Below are 19,676 nucleotides of genomic sequence, written 5' to 3'. Positions count from 1 at the left end.
CCTCCGTCCCGCGCGCGTTAAAGCCATAAAGTCCGGAATTAGAAATCTAAAGACAGGCGCACAGGCTGATTCGACTCCGAAGTATCAACGTTATGCACCAATCGTAAGTTGGTGGCGCTTATGTTTTGGGGGATGGTGATTCAGCATGCTCCTAGTGCGGCACATAGAGATATGCAGCTTATGCCAAGGAAGCGGATACTTTTCAGGCTCGGATATGTTTCTAAGCAGGGCAGGTTTCTATAGCATTCTCCGAATGGGATTCTCTCTATGGCTTACGAAGATGGATCTTGATGTAATTCTGTAATTATATTGAGACAAAAAAAATCTTGTGAAGACGGCCAATTTTTGGTGAGCGTGCGATGCCTCTGTGGAGGAAAGCCCCCCCAATTGCGGGGGATTTGTACATCGTGGAAACACAGAAACAGCGCTAATTTTGGTGTAACTCTGTCTGTAGGTCTTGCATGACGTACGTTTCAGAGAAAGATGACGGCCGGAAATAGGAGATAACCTCTATTGGAACTGTCGCACTCCGTGAATTGGCGTCTGCGGGGGAGCTACGAACCGTTGGCAAAAACACTTCAAATTCAAGCGATGACACACCACTAACGAAGTTAGAAACTAAGATGGCGACTAGAAGAAAGGCCACCTTCAGTTCAAGCTCTAGCCACCTGTTCATACCTAGTGATGGGCGGATAAGGTAGTGCCCCGGACGCACGAGCTTCTAAGCATGTCACTGCATGTGTTTACTCTCTCATTTAGTTGCCCAATGGAGGTCAGAAACACATCTTCAGCGCCTCCTAGTCAGCACAACTACAAACAATCTTGCTCTTGCTTATGATAAGAATCTGGGGCGTTTGGTGACTGCGGGAAGATGTCTCACACAACATTTTCGGGAGATATCAAGCACCACGATGTGGACAGCCACTACTGTTACAGACCTTGATGAGCCATGTGGGCCAAATCCCGAAAGGCGGCAAGTATGCGAATGCGACAAAGGCTATAAGATGGCCGTGACAACCTCGAGACTGAACCCCGACAACTTTGACCCTCACCTTTACGTCAGGCAGCTCCAAGAACGTATGCATCAGTTGGTACCCAAAATGGAAGGGAAAAAACGATATATGGGAAGGAAGAAAGAAAAAAAATTGGTCCTTGTGGTGTTCGAGCTCACAAGCTACAGCTCGGTAGCTTTGCACTTCAGGATTAGGGGTATAACCAACTTCAGCTTCTGGGCAAGAGTCCCTTTTACTACTGTTGAAACCAGAGTTAAGCTTGCCTATATCCCAGCCTGTAACGGTGGTCCTATATCTCGCGGGTATTCCATCACTGAATACTCTTTCCGCCAGTACGAGGACTGGGCTGAAGCCATTGACCGAGTTGCCTCATACCATCGCAAAGATTTTGGCGTCTCGGTGAATTAGCTCTTCGCCTCTAGGACTCGTACACGAAGAAGCGAATCAATGCAATTTTCTCGTTGTGGCAGAAGGTGTGAAGCTACTCGATTTTGAAACCCTTCAATAGAATACCAGCCCCGTGTGAATGAGCTGGGAGCTGGGAGCGTCGCCCATACAACTGGTCGAAGAGTTAGGTCTTGACGGAGCCTTCAGGTCAGTGGTCGATGGCAACTGATTCTGAGGTCCAAGATGAGTTTCCGAGTTTGTAGATAATTGATAAAGACTAGAGTGGACAATGGTGCACTGAACGTAAGACAAAAAATGTTGTTGGGTATCTCGAGACGTGGAACTTCGGAAATGAAGATCTGCTGCCTTTAGTCGACCATGCCTACTTCGTTGACCCAGACTCAAATCTCAACCCCCAGCGCTTGTACTGCTTCCAGAGTAGCAGCATAGAAAGGGCTGTCATCACCCACAGCCTCCTTCTCGAGCTGCAGGCCCTTCAACGCCAGCTCGCGTCCTTCCTCTCGCTTTCCCAAGTCAAACGCTTTACGAGCGGTAGCGATATACATCGTCGAGACCTCCCGTCCGCGGATAGCCTCCGCCTCGTGAGCGTCCAAGAGCGCAAGCATCATCTTGAACTCGTCCTCCGGATCCTCAGAAGCAGCTTCGGCGAAGAGCTCCAGCTTGCGCTGAATCTCCGCCCGGCGCACCTCGCCGGCTTCTGACGAGGTGGTCGGACTGCAAGCAGAGCATCCACAAGTGAAGCCGTACCCGTCATGCAACGCGGTCTGTCGGGATTGCCGCAGGCCCAGATGTTCGTCGAGGTAGGAGATTGTGATTTCTTCTTCCGGCTCAATGTTTCTGGTAGCGTGAATGGTGAATGCGTTCAAGTCCTTGTTGAAGTTTCCTTGCGCGTTAGGGACACATGAGTGGTTCAAGCGCGCAACTTGAGGAAAGAGCGCTTGGGTCTGGTTGCCAATGTTGAAGTTGTTGTTCCGAAAGATATTGAGAATGGTGTGGTTAGACACTGTGTCTTGTGGAGCAGACTTGCTTCGCCATATTGACTCTAGCCAGCTGAAGATGCTTGACTTGCTGGGATTGGTTGATAACGAGAGTAATGAGTCCCGGCCAGTTGTTGAGAGAAGTTGGGCTTGTCGCAAGATCGAGTTGCTATCTGAGGATGTGATTGTGAGTAGAGCTTGGTCTGTGAGGATCCTTTGGCCTGTGAGAATTGGTCTCGAAGCAAAGACCCCGAGGCCTTTCCCGATTGCCTGTCGAACAGTGAACATCTTAGCACGCTAGTAAGTTGGTTGTTTTTGCGAGTGATGTGTTGACATTGAAGGTTTGAGCGGCCCCTGACAGAGGAAAATATTCCGTGGCCTAAAGAGGCAAGGGGGCGATTGCGGAGATTGCCGATTTCAAAGACATACTGGGACGCCAAAGGTTCTCGCGTCTCTTATCGCTAAAGTTTCACAGACTTGAGGTACTACAATACCCTATGAGTATTCAACCATCAAGATTCAGCTCCTTTCAAGCTTGCACCCGCTCAAGCCCACTTGTCTCCAGTGTTAAATAATATCAATCATCTCAATTACCTCCATTCAGTTGCCACTTGTCAAGCTACTGCTTGATGATTGTAAAACTATAGGCATGTAGCTTATAGCACGTCTGACGGCAGCTTATGTCTAGATAACCATGATCAGGCACAAATGGGTGATCATTTTTGGTGTTGGATCATTCAATGTTGTCTAATTTTGGAACGGTGGAAAGCACTGTCTGCGAATAAGAGCGACTGGTAACAATTCCGGTTCTCCTTAACACAGTGTCCAGTACGTATAATCCATTTATCGCACTATGTTTATTGGGCCTAAGCAGGGATGCGTTTTCGTTTGCAAATAAACATTATCTTTCACCAACCAACACCACGATTTTCCATAATTGAGAAATCCCCCGCTCTTCCTCAGAATGGCTATCCAAATAGTTTCCGACCTTCATCTTGAGTCCCCGAGAGCTTACGATATGTTCGAAATCGTGCCACAGGCACCTTACCTAGGCCTTCTTGGCGACATAGGAAACGTTGCTGCGCACAAGGAGGAGTGCCTCGCTTTCTTGACACAGCAGCTTCAGCAATTTCGCGCTGTTCTATTCGTTCCTGGAAACCATGAAGCCTATCACTCAAGGTGGGATTTCACTCTCAAAATTCTCCAGGATTTTCAAGCAGCTGCAAAGAAAAAATCGTCACTGGGAGACTTTGTACTACTCGACCGCTCTATGTTCCAGGTACCAGACTCCAATATCGTCATCTTAGGCTGCAGCCTGTTCTCCTTCATCCCGCCTGAAAGCGCCGATTCAGTCAGCATGGGACTCCAGGACTTCTTCCAAATCGAAGATTGGGAAATCAGTTCGCATAACGAAGCCCACAAACGAGATCTTTCTTGGCTCAATTCCCAAGTCGCAGAGCTCGAAAAGTCTGAGGCCAGAATCATCATATTTTCACACTGGAGTCCGACGAGGGATGCTCGGGCGTCTGATCCAAGGCATGCACATAGTCCCATCACCAGTGGTTTTGCCACGGATTTATCAAAGGAGGACTGCTTCAAAAGCGCCAGAGTCAAGATTTGGGCATTTGGTCATACGCACTACAACTGTGATTTCAGCGTTGAGAGGGAAGGCGATACAGAGCCCCTGAGGCTGATTGCGAATCAGCGAGGATATTACTTCGCGCAGGCAGCAGGATTCGACGAGAATAAGGTCATTAAGATATGATCGAAGATACTCAAGGGTTGAACACAGCGCCCTTTGACTGCACACAGCACACTGTGGGGGCAAAGGAGTCTAGAACGAATGTACAGACAGCAAATAAACAGCAAGCACTCCACCAGGATCATGCTATGCATTGTACAGGAGCCCGGAAGTTAGATCAACGCAAACCGAGACGCTGCTTCCACCATTGAGCGTTTTTGGGGCCGTGTGCCACAACGTCTGCAATACATTGCTCCACAACGGTTCTTTGGGCGCTGTTGAGAGTCAACGGCCCTTTTCTGGTCTCGAGTTCCAGCAACGTCACCGCATCCAAAGCATCGGTACGTTTCTTGTTCACCTGAGCCCTCAAGCCGCAAGAGTTGATCTTGAAGACAATAAGGTCCGTAGGTGATATATATGGAACAGAACCATGAGGTATCCTCCCGATTTCTGTGGCGGCAGCCGGCATGTAAGGGGACTATGGTACGAATGTCAGAGAGCTAGCGTGCCATTGATTCAATGTTTAAACTGACCTGCCATCCGGGAGTGATATCAACTTGCACCAAAGTTGTTCCTTGCTTGTAATAGAAGAACTGTGCCTGTTGAACGAATGGAGAGTTTGGAAGAGAAAGCAACTTCTGTTTAATCCCATGCGGAGCACTGTCGATGTTGATAATGAAGTCGACGTCCTGCATTGATCAAAGTCAGATGCGAGTCTCGGTGAACTTTGGCAAAGCTGATTGACAGTCATCCAGCTGCTGGTGAAACATACTTCAGTGGTCCTGCCAGTAGGAACATACTTCCACAGCGCTAACCCGCCAATCACGGCGACTCGAGCATGAGTAAATTCCGGGATGCCTTTCAGAATGCTGATAACCTCAGAGGCAGCGTTTTCAAGAAGAATTCTCTCAGTCATGGTCTCGAACGAAAGAAAGAAAAAACACTAAAAATATTTGGATAAATAGACTGTAGATAGTTACTGGTGATCGGTGAAGCGAGGTGCAGTGATGCTAGATTGATTTTCAGAGGTTACACAGAGCATGCGCGTTCATTGATATAACAAACATTTTAGACCCCAAGAGCCATGGCTCCCAGCGAAGCTCCAGACCATAGTGTAACCAAGGGGCCTAGGCAATCACCTCTATCCGAATCGAGAATGATACAGGGACAAGCCGCGATACGCTGATATCAGTCCCAACATTGAATCAACATTGAATCAACATCGAACCAACATCGAATCAACAAAGTGACAAATAACTTAAGCAATAAAACCAACCAACGGCATCGAACAAGACGTGACGAAGAGGCCGCGACAACTAAGGCTGAACCAACATCAGTCTTGGCGAGTCGCTCCGGGTGGGGAGGCGAAATGCAATGTCGGAGGCGAGTCGCCGAAATAGCCCAGCAGCAGACTGCGAAAGTGGATGATATCGTAGTGGTTGCAATCTAGGCCGGCGGCCGGGTCCTCCAGGATGTTGACAAAAAGTGCACCCATGTCTTGGGTCAAGGGTTCACAACGAAGGTCGGTGAAAAGGCAGCCAGCGTGATTCGTGTGTATGATGATCGTGCACAACCCGGGACATGAGTTGGCCAGGCGCTGGCACAACCTGGCCATATCAGAGAACCGTGATGACTGTAGAACGACATGGCGGAATCTTGCCAAGTCTTCGAAAGTGAATGCATCCAACAAAGCCCCCGCGGACCGGTAGTCCCCGAGTGAGACGACCGTTTTTTGCAGATCGATCCAATGAATCGCACTACTTGCCGCCGAGTGCGTTGGTCTATGTATGGGCTTGGCGTATAATTGTTCCATTAGCCGCCGCGACTCCTTGCAAGCGAGGCCTGCTAGATAGGGAGCCGGACCAACATGGTTCATGATGAGGGGCAGATGGCTCTTGTTGGCGTTGTTGGTTGCGGTTGCTTTACGATTCACAGCCCAAACGGATGGCACCGAAAGCGCTTCCGTCCATATCTGCAGTCGTAATTCTGGGGGCAAAGCTCCGAAATAAGTAAAGCGATGCGCTGCGTCCATGTTGTACCCCAGATGAAGAGCGGAAATGAAGGAAGCGTAATACTTGCTGTGCTAGCGTGACTTCGAAGGCGGAGTGTGTGGGTTGTAGATGACAAGTTGGCTGTGAGAGGTTGCCCAGCCGCCTAGCCATCTTCTTCAGCAGGCAGTGTCTCCACACGTCCGCGGTAAATACAGCGGCCTGTGTTAAATATCAAGACCCAACCAACTTGCTTGACCACTAACAATATTTACATACACATGCTGTTCAGGTCATACGTTGAATGGCCATGATCTCATCACACATCACCAATTTCCAAAGAACAAACTGGAGTCGCAGGCACTGTTCAATGACCAAAAATGCTCGGAATGTTTCGAACTTCAGAACAATTTGTAGAGTCGGTTTTCTCGGCCCTCAACGCATCAAAAACTCCCTGCGTACTCTGGGGACACTATCTGCTTAATGTCCACGGCGTACCTTCAATCATAGGGGTAGGTTCATTCCGAGCATTTGCATTGGTGTCTTGAATACCAAGGCTAACAAACAGAAAGTCTATAGATTTTGTCGTCCAGGATAAAATGCTTTCGGTCGGCGCCGATGCTATTTCAGAATTACCCGAAATCGAGCAATGCCCATCCGTGGAACTATGCTTTGCGAGCTCGCCTGAGCGCCGAACACCACCGCCTGCATTTCATGTGCACATCAAATCCTCGGAGCTCACCATAGGGTTATACCTACAGTCAGAAACACTATGGTTTCTACCAGACTTTGACGATTCCCTCTTAGCTTTCGAAGACAAGCAATCAGCGACATTTGCTCTTGCTCATAACCGAGATGTGCTTCCACCCTGGCGACCGGGTCGCGGATCTGGTGCTTTCAAATCTACCGACACCTCCATTGTCGTACCCAGATCTCACATACTGTTAGAGGCTTACCTGCGACTCTATGCTCGTGACTCAGGCAAGACAATGGGCTCCTTCGCCATGGCCATGATCGCCTACATGGAGGAATATGTTGACGACGACGGTTTGCTCGACTCGAAACAACTGCCGGAACCGCTGAAGTCATTTTACGACGAGCTTCGAGTCGGTGAAAAGCCACTCCGACAGTGGACAAAGGAATTCAAAGAGAGCCTTAATATTCCTGACGAAGAGTCTGAGGATGAGGATCTCTGGTACTGAAGGATCGGGCAGGTCATTGTAATGTTGATACTATCATTCTTCACCCTTTCACATTCGCGGGGCTATCTATCCTGTATATTGCCCTTGCAGTATTGAAGTATCCTTCATATTCAATAATGTCTTCCTCTCCTTCGGCTTCGTAATGATAGTGACCTCCAGCATTCTTTCCCAGTGGAGAGAACGCGTGCGTGTGCTCAATCCTCAAGCCCATCTTGTTGCCCGGATCCGCAGAGTGCAATACGCATAGTCCCACAACGGGCGAATCGAAATCATGAAAGGTCAACCATTTCTCAACTTCCTTTCTATCCTTAAAAGGCAGATCGCTCTCAGCAGGGAAATCAGGCATGATGTGGTAAGTTGCCTTCCCTGCCTTCACAACAAAGGCTCCGCCGAGACTGATAGTTCTTTCGTTGCCATATGCAGCAATCAGCCCTTTCCGGATACACTCGGTAAAGCTCTTTTCAGAACCCTTGCGGCCCTTTGCTGTAATCTTGAGGACCGGTCCTGGCTCGCCCAAGGAGCCGTACAAGTTGACCATGAGACCGCAGTCTACGGAAGGGCTCGTTCCAACGCTGACTTCTCCGGTGGTGCGTTTGATCTGGATGACTTGACTTTTGTTATCGACCTTGTCAAGACCCCCTTGCCAGCTAAGATTCGGCGCAAGCTCGCTGTTCTGCCCGATGACGTGGAAAGGACCGGCGCCGGCACCGATCAAGCTGCCCTTTTCAGGGCTCATTTCCATATTTTTGCCAATCTCTGGTATGGACCAGATGCTGTCAAGCCGGGGGCGGGGAAAGAGGTTCGGCTGGCCGCCAACATCTGCGATTTTTTCCTCCCCTGAGAGGCCCTCGGTCGCCAAGTGAAAAGGTGCTTTTCGCAGGTCGGGACAATTGACCACAGCCACTGACGCGTGCTTGTAGTTGGCGTCCAAGGGAGCTTTGAGTCGCTCGACTAACTCTTCCAGGCTCGGGGGCGATAGGAGGAACTTTTCGACACGCATCGTGAGAGTGTGAGGGGTAAAAAGTTCTAAGTTTTTTCCGAGCAGCTTGTTCTCGACGTTCGAGGTAAGTACGAATTGCTGCCTTATTTGAGTCGATAAGACGTTGGTTTTATTACTAGAAGTGCAATGTACTTAGTAGAGGTATAGTCGAAGAGGTTATTGTTCGGCCCGTATGACGTGATGCAAGAACCCCGCTGTGCGGATCGGGAATGCCCCGGCAGTCGGTTCAGAGCTTTTTGAGTGCAGCCACGACACATGCACCTCAATTTGAATGGTTTTGGTGTCTGCAAGTTCAGGCGGCGTCTTCTGAGACTTTTGTTTTACTTGCTCTACCTTCTTCAATCTTTCCCTAAACTGCTGCAACCCAAGTAATATCATGTGCACGTCTCCATACATTATGTTTTGCTATAATAATAACAAAGACAAGATTTCTAGGGAATGTTTTCTGTTGAAAGAAATGTCTCACTTACGGCCAAACCAAACCTACCAATAGTGGGGGAAGAGAAATCCCTGGAGTCATGATAAACCCTCGTACAGGCTGGGAGTAACTTAGGTAGGCTACAGTAGTATTAAACCATAGAGCACTGAATTAAAGCACTAGACTTACGTTGTGGAAATAACGGTCGTATTCAACAAAACCTAAATTTCACTCAATTACTAATTATAGCTAAGTAAGCACTGAAATTATGCCAAAACATTTGCTCATAAAAACTTGTCCCATTCTCTGATGCTATCGCGTTAATGGACATGGAAATGTTGAGTGAGCGGAAATAAGCTCGAATAAAACTCCAGTCTTCGCAAAGGCTTTTGAAATTTCATCAGAAGTATTGCCTCTGTCGTGTTCGTATGTTGGAGTCTTAACGGCTACCTTTCGGAGGCTAGGTAGTTGACCGGCCAAGCATGATGATGCCAGACGAAGCAGCATCACAGTCAGAGGTTCAGTGCTAGCATCTAACCTCTCATGAATCCAAGGACGAGAGCCTGGGGCTAAAGAGTACAGGCAGTATCTTGGGTCCGAGTACCAAATGTCATGGAGAGTCAATTGCGTGAGCTTGGGCGGCAGACGCGCAGTGATGTCTGCGTTTGCCATGTCTTCGGAACTTCTGAAGATGGTTGGCAATTCGGTCTCCAACACAGTCAGATCTTCCAAATCTGTGAGACATGTAAGACATGGTTCATCGGGGGTCCGAAGAGCTGAGAGGTCCCCATGTAACAGCGTAAGTCTCTGCAAACGCGGGCAGAGTGTTGAAAGCGTCGTCGATAGGTGAGTGGTGATCCCCGGGTGTGTGGTTTGCTGGAAACAAGGAGCGAAAAAGTGATAGTCAATCTCGATTTCGAGAACTCGAAGACCGGGGCACAGCTGGAGTAGTCGGCATAAATCGGGTCCGCGGATGGCAGTTTCGTGGAAACGAATTTGCTCCAAGGCAAAGGGTCCAGCCGCGGCGAGTTGGGCGAGACCTCCCCATCTATCGTTGTCGTATCGCGTAAGAATCGAAGTGAGAGGAGGCAGGGCAAGCAGGCCATTGAATATGCGAGGAACCTCGGGAATATTCATGAAGTACACCGCAGGGTCTTCCAGTTCCAAGTGCCGCAAATTGGGTAAGGTTCCCGGATGACCTGTCGCATTGCTATGAGTTGGTGTAAGCCGTTTCCGCAATCCCCTCTCACATTGCTCGGCTGACTCCCATATTACGCGTAATGTCAAATGTTGCACATGAACCCCAAGTTCAGGTGTTTCGATGAGGGACCGGATGAGAAGACCAGCGGCGTCTTTGGATTCATCCAGGTTGATATTAGAAAAGAGTTGAGAGTTGCAGAGAAGGTGAAATATTTGACAAGTTTGTGAAAGATTCGACAAGGTCCGGATATCTCTAGCACCATCGTATCTGTCTCTCCTCAAAAGAGCGACGGAGTCGACGATGCAACGGATGAGCTCGTTGGGAAGGTCCAGCAGGCGTTTCTTCGGCATCAGCATTGACCCCGAAGTCGCCAGCGTTGAGTATTCCATGACGATGCTCCTCTACAACGCGTTCACAGCTCTTTAAGAGCTAGGTGCGAAATGTATTGGCCGTTCAACATGTAAGAAGCATGCAGAAATCGGCTGTATTGCGATGAGCGAACTCGAATCTGTGACATCAAGTCGGCAAGAAGGGAGTGAATGGGGTGGCGTCATTCTGACTTTTTACTTCCATATTAGAAGAGGCTGGACAAGATAGGGGCACAAGGGCAGAACCGGCCACTAAGATCAGACGGACCGAGCGCTAGAAGAGGCCAAACGGAGGGCCGAGGTTTTTTTTGACGCTAAAATCTTTTGTCATTATTAAATTCGCAAAACGGTTCAAGCTTTGTTACATGATGAGATTCTTCCTTTGTGTCGAAATGGATGACGTGGGAGTATTACATGGAAGTAGCATAACGGAATAAATGGAGGCGTACTGCTACTTCCTAATCTGGTAAGTACCGTTTGAATAACTGACGATGAGGGCACACCGAGCTCGGTGAAGAGCAAGCGATTACATAAGCGAAGTGAAGCCCATCGTTGTCCCAGCAACGTGCCACACGACCCACATGGCCGATCTGTTATCGTTATCAATAATCAACACCACAACACTGGGCATCCTTTTCTAACGCTACCCCATTTCGAACTTGAACATCGACAACCTAGACGCAGTACTCCAGCACCACATCACTCGGAGACGCGACGGCAACTTGCCGCGACGATACTAACCATGGCAGCCTCCGACGATCTCATCAACTTTGACGTTATTGAAGCACAGAAAGAAAACATCCAGGCGCTGCCCAGTGGTCGCTCCGCCAAAAAGCTGGCTCAGCTGTTCTCGCCCTCGCCTCTGCAGAAGCTGAACACACCGACACCCTCAGACACCAAAAATGTCAACGATTGCATTAGAATCGAGTACGAAGAGGAACTCCAAAACATCTCCGAGTCGGACGATCCTCTAGACATTTACGACCGTTATGTGCGATGGACCCTGGACGCATACCCCTCGGCGCAAGCAACACCGCAATCTCAGCTTCACACGCTCCTCGAGCGCGCAACTAAGACCTTCATTGGTTCATCACAATACAAGAACGACCCCAGATACCTCAAGATCTGGATTCTGTACATTCAATTCTTCGCCGACTCGCCGCGAGAAACCTTCCTCTTCCTGTCGCGACACAGCATCGGAGAGTCACTTGCCCTTTTCTACGAAGAATACGCCGCCTGGCTCGAGGGCGCTGGCAGATGGAGTCAAGCAGAGGAGGTGTACAAGCTCGGCATCGAGCGCGAGGCAAGACCAGTACAGCGCCTGATTCGCAAGTTCAAGGAGTTCGAGGAGAGACTTGCCCACCAGCCCGAGGCCGACAACGAGCCCTCATCGCCAGCACTTCCCACCGTGCGGCCCGCTTTGGCTGCAAAGATTGACCCCTTTGCTGCCGCCCGCGCTGCGGCCGCTGTAGCTGCGGACCCCCAGGCCCCTCGACCCAGCCAGGGCGTGAGCACAACGGCGGCGAAGCCTGGCAAGGCTAAGATGTCCATCTTCTCGGATGCCGACTCCGCGCCTCCTGCGTTGTCGTCGCGTGGACCAAGCTCGAAGGGATGGGATTCAATCGGCTCCCTGGGCGACCGGAAGAAGGAGAACGTAATGGAGCCCAAGCCGTGGGCAGGGGAGACATTGAAGGCTGGCGGGAAGAAGAGCACTGCTCCGAAGATGGCTATCTTCAAGGATACGGTAAGCACCAATTTACTTGAACTTCCCAATGCCTGGATGTTGATGATTATAGGACTAATGTTTGGCTTTATGGCGTTTCATGTATTTCAGTCTCAGTTGCAAGCAAAAGTGCAACCCAAAGCCCAATCACGATCATCACGAGCGCAAATGTCCAAGTCCCATATTACACTCGTGCCATCAAAGAATCAAACAGTAGTGAACCCCGTAAGCGGGAAGAAGGAGCGCATTTTTGTTAGCCTCGAGGCTCTCTATCCCACTCCCGAAGAACCTGGCTCAGAGCTTGGTTTTGAGGAAGTTTGGGCCATGAACCGAGGCTGGCTGGATGTCTCCTGGGATGACGTATCACTAACTGAAGAGATCCCTTCCGAGATGATGAGCGTTGAGCCTTCCTTGGTTGACGATCTCAGCCATCTAGTACGGGAGAAGATGGTTGTTCACACAGAAACCGTAGTAATGGATGAGAACGGAGCCATAGTCAAGAAAAAGGGGGTCAAGAGCAAGAAAAAGAAGACGATGGAGGTGAACGAGACTCAAATCAGTAAGCGGCTTCCATTTCCACAAGTTATGTCGTGTTCAAGCTGACAATTTGATAGTCAAAGCAAATCTAGACTCACCGTCTAGGCCGAAGTTGAAGAAGAGGAACACGGCTGAGCCAACGATGACGCTCCATACTCGTGCTGCTACGGATGAGATCTACGAGATTTTCAACCAACCCATTCAGTCTAATCCTCTGGATGATGAGGAAGAGGAGGAAGAAGACGAAGAGGAAGATAGTGACGAGGACGACGACTACGAGACAGATGGCGACTACACTGAGGTTGAGAACACCATGACTACTCGCCTGATTGAAAACGACAACGCCGCCGAAGAAGCGGACGAAGATGGCTCGGATGTCAAGAGTATCAGTGAATGGTCTGACTTCTCCACGCGCAAGCACGTCCCTGTTCTTGACGAGGACGCGACCCAAGCCGGTGTAAACGATACCCAAGCTTCCGACTTGATGAATCCGGACTACGCTGAGCGTACCGGTCCTCTACCAGATGAGCAGACTGCCTCCCAGGATGGCAGAGAATCAGGCGATGAGCAGGAGGCCGAAGAAGAGGAGGAAGGTGATGAGGATTACCCGCCAAGAACGAAGACGATTTTCGTTCCGATACCCCCAGAGGATTATGAACCCAGGACACGACCGTTTAGGGATCCGGTCGAGATGGCCAATAACCGTCTCCCCTTCATGACTCCGATTACGGAGAGAACCGAATCTTCTCTTGCGTTTACAGAACGGAAGGCGAGGTACGAGACTCCGTCTCGTGAGGAATATGAGTCCACTATCCATGAGGAGGACTCTGACATGGAAGAGCCGGGTAGCAGCCCATTGAGGGAAGTCCTGAGCGAAGTTCGACCTATCAAGATTGCCCAGCCCCTTCTCGGCAAGGCAAAGTCTGCTCCACCAAAGCCAGCACCTCCCAAGGGACCGATCATTAAGGAGTTGCAATGCAACCCAGTAGATGAAGCCGTGAGGAATGAGATCCTCGCCAATATGCATCCTTCTCTTGACTCATACCCTGGATTCTACGACCATAGCCACGAGAAGTACGAAAAAGGCAATGAGATCCGCAAATTCGCTAAGGCCATGACGAAGGCAGCCAAGGGTGGAGACAGAGTTAGCAATGCTTGTGCCATGGTCACAATCGAGTTCCCCGACATTGCGACAGAATATACCATCAGGAAAGAGCTCGGTGCAGGCGCTTTTGCCCCGGTATATCTGGTTGAGAACCCGGACGCAGACCAAGAGGACAAGGACGAGAACGGGGTCGTGGCCATGGGCAAGGGCGCATTTGCCGTCAACCATCGCAGCCCCCTGGAAGCACTCAAGATGGAACTTCCCCCCACACCCTGGGAATTCCACATGATGCGTCTAGCACACACGCGTCTAGGCCCTCAGCACCGCGCAGCCGCCTCTGTTTCTTACGCCCATGAGTTCCACCTCTACCAGGACGAGGGCTTCCTCTTCCTTCCCTATCACCCCCACGGCAGCGTCCTCGACGTTGTCAACTTCTTCCGCGCCGAGCCGTCTGCCGTCATGGATGAGCAGCTGGCCATGTTCTTCACCATTGAACTGTTCCGCACTGTCGAGGCCCTACATGCCCGTGGCGTGCTCCATGGCGATCTCAAAGTTGACAACTGCCTCCTTCGCCTCGATCACGGCGGCAACGACCAGCCTCTGTCAACGCAATATAGCGCTACTGGCGCAGGCGGCTGGAGCGCGCGGGGCGTGACCCTCATTGATTTCGGTCGCGGCATCGACATGCGCAACTTTGCTTCCGAGGTGGGCTTCATCGCGGACTGGAAGACGAGCGCGCAAGACTGTGCCGAGATGCGCGAGGGTCGGCCGTGGACGTGGCAGATTGACTACCACGGCCTCGCGGGCATCGTTCACTGCCTGCTGTTTGGCAAGTACATTGACACGGTTCGCTGTGACCAGGGCGGGATCGGGGCAGGGGGACGCAAGTACCGCGTTCGCGAGAGCCTCAAGCGGTACTGGCAGACAGAGATCTGGTCGGAGTGTTTCGATTTGTTGCTTAACCCTGGGTCGTTTGTCGCCGCGGAGGAGGGCGCTCGCATGCCAGTCCTCAAGAGCATGCGTAGCGTCAGGGAGACGATGGAGGCTTGGTTGGAGGGTAATTGCGAAAGGGGTGTTGGGTTGAAGAGTCTTGTCGGTAAGGTCGAGGCTTTTGCCAAGGGCAGGAGGTGAGGGAGAGTATTGACATGCCTATCTTGCGTACGATTTGACGGAGGGGAGCGGCAGGTGGGCGTTCCGGGCTCTCTACAGGAGGAAGGAGATTGTTTACGTCGAACTACTTATACCACTGGTGCGGTCTCTTTTTTGCCTTTCTGTTTTCCTAGACTCGGGTCGTAAAAGAATCCTATCACAATAGCGTCTATCTAATACATGTTATGTACACAAACAAACCAAAAAAAGAGTTCACCCCCCGGGGCTGAACTGGGGGCTACAGCTCTTAGTGCTCATGCTGGGATTCGAATTCGGGTGCTCTCGTATGCGCTGAGCCTGTCGTCGAGTAGGCTAGTTGGCGTAGAAAATTGATGTCGACCTTTAACCACTCCACCACCCAGCCAGTTTGACCTGACCTATCGACCTAAACAGGCGCCTGCTGGCTGGTGACTGGAATGAAGTTTGGGGGACCTATATGGGCATGTTGTCGTGATCGGATAAAAGGCCTCCTCGAGCCTGAAGTTTCCATGGATAAGTCAAGTGTTTGGTGCTTGGTTCATCTGACGAGAGATGGGTAGGACAGGTCACATCACGAGGCCGAGGTCGACGAGCCCGCCTGATCGCAGAACTTCCTAGATGCCTCGAACTCACCGTACATAGATCCCAGGGCTATGGAATATGTCACTGTGGCTATATTGCCTCTTAGACTATTGTTCCGGGCTTATAATTGGATTTTACACGGCGAACCATCCAGTCGCTCATAACGTGACAAGGTACATATTGATACACAGTCCAGACATCGAACCCAGTCCAGTCCTCTTACTCGCTCTCATCGTCAGTCTCGACCTTCTTCTTCCTACCCTTCCCAGCCGCCGCGCCCTTCTTCGCGGCCCCCTTGGCCCCTTTGGTCCCCTTCTTGGCATCCTTTTCAGCCTTGCGGTCGACCTGGTCCTGTATCTTGTCCCTTTCGCCTGCGCCCTTCTTCTGCAGCTCCACCTCGAGCGCCTTGAACTCGTCGCTCTCGGCGTCCATGCCAATCATGCTCTCCAGGAGCTTGATCTCGTCCGCCCAGACCTTCTTGTCCTCGACGATCTTACCATTGGCGTCCTTGTGGTCGATGGGCGTCTCAAGGACCATGGGGAGATTCTGGAAGGGCTCGTGGTTGACGAGGCTGTGAAAGGCTCGGAGACCGAGGAAGCCTGTGCCGATGTTGGCGTGGAGGTCGCGGTGGGAGGCGAAGGGTGCCTTGCTGTCGTTGACTTTGTTGTGTCAGTAATGACGTTCTTACAGTACCGAGTGATCTGGACCAGGGCAGTTGAGACTTACGGTGGAACGCCTTGAGGTACTTATTACCGACGACTTCGTCAAACTCCTTCATCGTCTCATGGAACTTTTCCGGCGTCCGCAAGTCGTATCCTGCCGCAAAGGCATGGCAAGTGTCAATGCACACACCGACTCGCTCCTTGTCCTCGACCTTGTCAATGATTTGCTTCAAGTCCTCAAACTTTGTACCAATGACATTGCCAGTGCCTGCCATGTTCTCCAACACTGTAATCACTTTCTTCGTCGCCTTGTGCGCGGTGTTGAGCTGCGCCGCGATGCGCCCGCACGCCTCCTCGCGAGCCTCCCCTCCAGTGTTGCCCGGGTGGAAGTTGTACAGCTTTATGCCCAACTGCTCGCACCGCTGAAGGTCATCTATGAAGCTCTTGTATGCCTGCTTCGCCTTATCGGCATCCACTTGGGCGAGGTTGACGAGGTATGAGCCGTGGGGAAGGACGTGTGCGGCGGCATCGTAATTATTTTCCTTTGCGAGGGATACGAATTGGTCTCTGGCATCGGCTGCCAGGGGAGGACTCTCCCACTTCCTTTGCGACTTGAGGAAGAGGGCAAAAGCATTGGCACCGATATTGACGGCATTCTGGATCGAGTTTTGTACACCTGTGGTAAAACTGTCAGCGCAAAGGATTGAGGATAAGGAGGCGTCGCGAATACTGACCGCCAGCGCCGCTGACGTGGGCACCAATGTACATCGCTCTCTTCAGCGAAGACACTGCTGTCCTGTCTGTCAATGGCATATCGTCCTCCTTCTTCGCCTTGCCCTTCGCTACTGTGGTCTTTCTCTTTTTCGCGGGCTTCTCTTCCTCTTCTTCAGCGCAGCTTCCGCAGGCCTCGTGCTCGTCTTCTGAGGGCACCTTGCGCTTTGCTGGTGCTTTCTTGGCGGCGGCTACGGTTTTCGTCTTCGTTGCAGCGACTGTTGTGGTCTTAGCGCCGTTCGCCTTCGTGGTGGTCGTCTCTTCGACCTTGGTCTCGACGACTGCTTGCGCCTTTCTGCGTGCAGAGGTGCGGGGAGGCATTTTTTTGGGTTCTCTTCTTCTCAATTCGCGCTGAGGTGAATGATCTTCGCAACAAGATGCGTATCTAGAAGGACCAATTCTCGAGAGATTGAAAGAAAGAGGGGGCAGATGGAGAAGTAGGAATCGGGTCTTCCAAAAAAGCAAAGACTCGTCGTCGGCGGGCCAGTGATTGGCACGCGTCGAGATCCGCGTCATACATGCGCGATGTCAGGTGACTTTGATGAGCAATTAAGTAGGTAACAAGGTAATGCAGCTGTACGGGTAGAGTCTGTGCTCGACCTGGCTGCTGTTCTCCGTACTTGACGCTTTGCCTTACTTGAATGAAATCTCCCAATTTGACCAAGGTCATTCACAAACATTTCCATCGTCCCAGTATATTAAATTAGAACCAGTATGAATTTGATCAGACTTTCAATTGCATACCGTAGTGTTTGCTAAAACTGCACCTAGCCATTCCGATGTATAGTGTACTTTGCTTACCCCTTTTCAACCCGAATACCCTCCAGGCGCCAAATTCAACCGCCGCTACCGTATTTTGACGTGAGTAAGACAAGAACGGAGTACCAAACTTAAAGAAGAGTTGCAAGAAAAAGGATATACTACTGCTCGCAGCTGTGCTATGCTACTTCAAGCAATGAACTGAAGCTCGGCCTTGCGCTCAGGTACGAACTGGTCTTTGTAAGTATCCCAAATCTTCTGAAGTTCGGCCATGTACAGGTCATGAAGCCGGTCAATATCTTCCTGAGTAGGTTGTGCTGTGGGTGACGTGGTGACCTTGATAGGCTTGCCAACCACAATGTTGAGCGGTCTGCGATACGGCATCATACCAACATCGTAGTTAAGAATTCCCCGGCCATGAAGAGCAGGGAGAGTAAACTTAAAGACGCGAAGCACAAACATCTGGAAGTTGTGCACCCAAGGATGGGTTTTCGGGCTGAGTTGGTCGTAGAGGTCATTCTCGCCAAAACCCAGCACGGGCACGAGGTCAGCTCCGGTCCGCAGCGCCATTTTGATAAAGCCCTTGCGTCCCTTCAGGATCAGTCTGAGAGTCCCGGGCTGAGCCTCGAGTGACTCCCTGGCACCACCCACAACAATGGTGACTGCACGTCCCATTCCCTCGCCATTGGCGCCGCCCTTGCTCAGCGTGTTCCAGATCGACTCCTTAGACACAGATCGAACGCCCATGAACAGGATGTAGTCGCGGTAAAAGGGGATTCGGAAGTTGTTGTCGAGTGTCAACAATGAGTTGGTGATCCCGGGGAACTTCTGGGCGAATCCGAGGGCATTGGTCGCAAATGCCGCGAAAGCACCGTGTGAAATGATTCCATGAGGGTGGTAGCCGAAAATGTACTTCCTTGTCGGTGGAAGGTCGTGAGTCTTATGGAGCTCAGCAGGATAGTAATCAGCGAAGAATTTCCAAATGGGAAGCGATCGTAGCCATTCCGACCGTAGGTTCAAGTTGCCATTGGAGGCAACGCCAGAGAGTGACAGGTGAATGAGGTAAGGGACCAAGAGTGGCCAGGTAAAAGGGATTGCCGCGAGGAAAAAGAAGATTGAGACGAAGGTCAGAATGGATAGGCCGTGAAACAGAACGGCTCCGGTCTGGAGACGGCGCTGAAAGGGGACCTGAAGAGGTGCGAAGCGGATGCCTGCAGCCTTCAATCCGAAGCGATGGCTGTTCCTTCGGCCTTGTGCTGCGAGAGTGAGGCGTGGGTAGTTGTCGTCGCTCATTCCCTTAATGCTTGTTGACTCTGATCTGTCAACATCAAATCCATCGACGAGAGTCTCATCGGCGGTGCCCTCGCTACCAAAGCTCTTTTCAGGGTCAACAGCATTGCCATTGCTGTCGTTCTCCTCGGCCTTACTGCCGTTGCTTCTCGCCGAGGATGGGGATCGTCGATGGCCTCTGCTTGGGCTTTTCGGGGAATCGTCTAGGCCCTGTTGGAGAGAGCATGGTCAATAAGATGCCACAACAGCTAATTCAATCCATGTTGACTTACAGTGGCGCTGTACTCGTGACTGGACTCCTTTCTCTCAGCGACAGGTCTCTCGGTATCATCAGGAGCCTGCTTGTCGTTGGTTGAGGACGCTGGTGGCCCAAGCTCTGGAGCTTCTGCTACAACGTTAATCTTGCTGTTCCCAGACTCAGCTGCCTGCGACGCGAGCTGAGGGTTGCTGAATTTCTTGACAGGTTGCCTCTTGGTTGGCGACTTGGAACGAGCTGCGGAACCCTTCTTGCGAGGCATGATGGCGGATGTTGAATGATGGCGGCTCGTATGTCGATATCGGCAACCCAGGTCCAGCTCTCGGTGGGAATGTGTACAAAGAGAAGATGCGGAGTCCAAGAGCGTTTATAAAGCAGGTTGTCTCTTACCTGAAATGACAGCCACCTTGGTCCCGTCCCCAAAGTTAGACATGGTTGCGTCGGCGTCGGATGGCGGCAGGGCCGGACCTCGGACAGGCGTGCGGCGTGGGCGTAGGCTGGGAGCTCGGAGGAGACCTCCTTTGCTAATCGAAGACCCACGGCTTGA

General features: G+C 51.1%; 10 protein-coding genes across 10 annotated transcripts; 3 read left to right on the top strand and 7 right to left on the bottom strand.

The window, feature by feature from the left end:
* Positions 1-1,801: 1,801 nt before the first annotated feature.
* On the bottom strand, positions 1,802-2,686 carry CPAR01_03057 (TPR domain-containing protein; the record flags this gene model as incomplete). The annotated part of the gene is made up of 1 exon (XM_060487344.1): positions 1,802-2,686. The coding sequence occupies one exon, from the start codon at positions 2,684-2,686 to the stop codon at positions 1,802-1,804; it is 885 nt and encodes a 294-aa protein (XP_060354672.1).
* Positions 2,687-3,362: 676 nt separating this feature from the next.
* CPAR01_03056 (calcineurin-like phosphoesterase) lies at positions 3,363-4,163 on the top strand (the record flags this gene model as incomplete). The annotated part of the gene is made up of 1 exon (XM_060487343.1): positions 3,363-4,163. One exon carries the CDS (start codon positions 3,363-3,365, stop codon positions 4,161-4,163), a length of 801 nt encoding a protein of 266 aa, XP_060354671.1.
* Positions 4,164-4,317: 154 nt separating this feature from the next.
* On the bottom strand, positions 4,318-5,055 carry CPAR01_03055 (uncharacterized protein; the record flags this gene model as incomplete). Its single annotated transcript, XM_060487342.1, has 3 exons — positions 4,318-4,617; positions 4,673-4,828; positions 4,912-5,055. 3 exons carry the CDS (start codon positions 5,053-5,055, stop codon positions 4,318-4,320), a joined length of 600 nt encoding a protein of 199 aa, XP_060354670.1.
* Positions 5,056-5,472: 417 nt separating this feature from the next.
* Positions 5,473-6,171, bottom strand: CPAR01_03054 (uncharacterized protein; the record flags this gene model as incomplete). The annotated part of the gene is made up of 1 exon (XM_060487341.1): positions 5,473-6,171. One exon carries the CDS (start codon positions 6,169-6,171, stop codon positions 5,473-5,475), a length of 699 nt encoding a protein of 232 aa, XP_060354669.1.
* Positions 6,172-6,507: 336 nt separating this feature from the next.
* On the top strand, positions 6,508-7,329 carry CPAR01_03053 (uncharacterized protein; the record flags this gene model as incomplete). The annotated part of the gene is made up of 2 exons (XM_060487340.1): positions 6,508-6,639; positions 6,700-7,329. The coding sequence occupies 2 exons, from the start codon at positions 6,508-6,510 to the stop codon at positions 7,327-7,329; spliced, it is 762 nt and encodes a 253-aa protein (XP_060354668.1).
* Positions 7,330-7,369: 40 nt separating this feature from the next.
* CPAR01_03052 (uncharacterized protein) lies at positions 7,370-8,329 on the bottom strand (the record flags this gene model as incomplete). The annotated part of the gene is made up of 1 exon (XM_060487339.1): positions 7,370-8,329. One exon carries the CDS (start codon positions 8,327-8,329, stop codon positions 7,370-7,372), a length of 960 nt encoding a protein of 319 aa, XP_060354667.1.
* Positions 8,330-9,059: 730 nt separating this feature from the next.
* CPAR01_03051 (uncharacterized protein) lies at positions 9,060-10,337 on the bottom strand (the record flags this gene model as incomplete). The annotated part of the gene is made up of 1 exon (XM_060487338.1): positions 9,060-10,337. One exon carries the CDS (start codon positions 10,335-10,337, stop codon positions 9,060-9,062), a length of 1,278 nt encoding a protein of 425 aa, XP_060354666.1.
* A 721-nt stretch (positions 10,338-11,058) lies between these two features.
* Positions 11,059-14,812, top strand: CPAR01_03050 (uncharacterized protein; the record flags this gene model as incomplete). Its single annotated transcript, XM_060487337.1, has 2 exons — positions 11,059-12,598; positions 12,654-14,812. 2 exons carry the CDS (start codon positions 11,059-11,061, stop codon positions 14,810-14,812), a joined length of 3,699 nt encoding a protein of 1,232 aa, XP_060354665.1.
* A 798-nt stretch (positions 14,813-15,610) lies between these two features.
* CPAR01_03049 (apurinic endonuclease) lies at positions 15,611-17,145 on the bottom strand (the record flags this gene model as incomplete). Its single annotated transcript, XM_060487336.1, has 3 exons — positions 15,611-16,050; positions 16,118-16,729; positions 16,788-17,145. 3 exons carry the CDS (start codon positions 17,143-17,145, stop codon positions 15,611-15,613), a joined length of 1,410 nt encoding a protein of 469 aa, XP_060354664.1.
* A 627-nt stretch (positions 17,146-17,772) lies between these two features.
* On the bottom strand, positions 17,773-19,391 carry CPAR01_03048 (diacylglycerol acyltransferase; the record flags this gene model as incomplete). The annotated part of the gene is made up of 2 exons (XM_060487335.1): positions 17,773-19,083; positions 19,146-19,391. The coding sequence occupies 2 exons, from the start codon at positions 19,389-19,391 to the stop codon at positions 17,773-17,775; spliced, it is 1,557 nt and encodes a 518-aa protein (XP_060354663.1).
* Positions 19,392-19,676: the final 285 nt, after the last annotated feature.

Source organism: Colletotrichum paranaense (assembly GCF_030867605.1).
Source record: "Colletotrichum paranaense strain IMI 384185 chromosome Unknown Scaffold_2.1, whole genome shotgun sequence".
Classification (NCBI taxonomy): domain Eukaryota; kingdom Fungi; phylum Ascomycota; class Sordariomycetes; order Glomerellales; family Glomerellaceae; genus Colletotrichum; species Colletotrichum paranaense.
The sequence above is the reverse complement of the archived record's forward strand: the minus strand, read 5'-3'. Positions and strand labels throughout refer to the sequence as shown.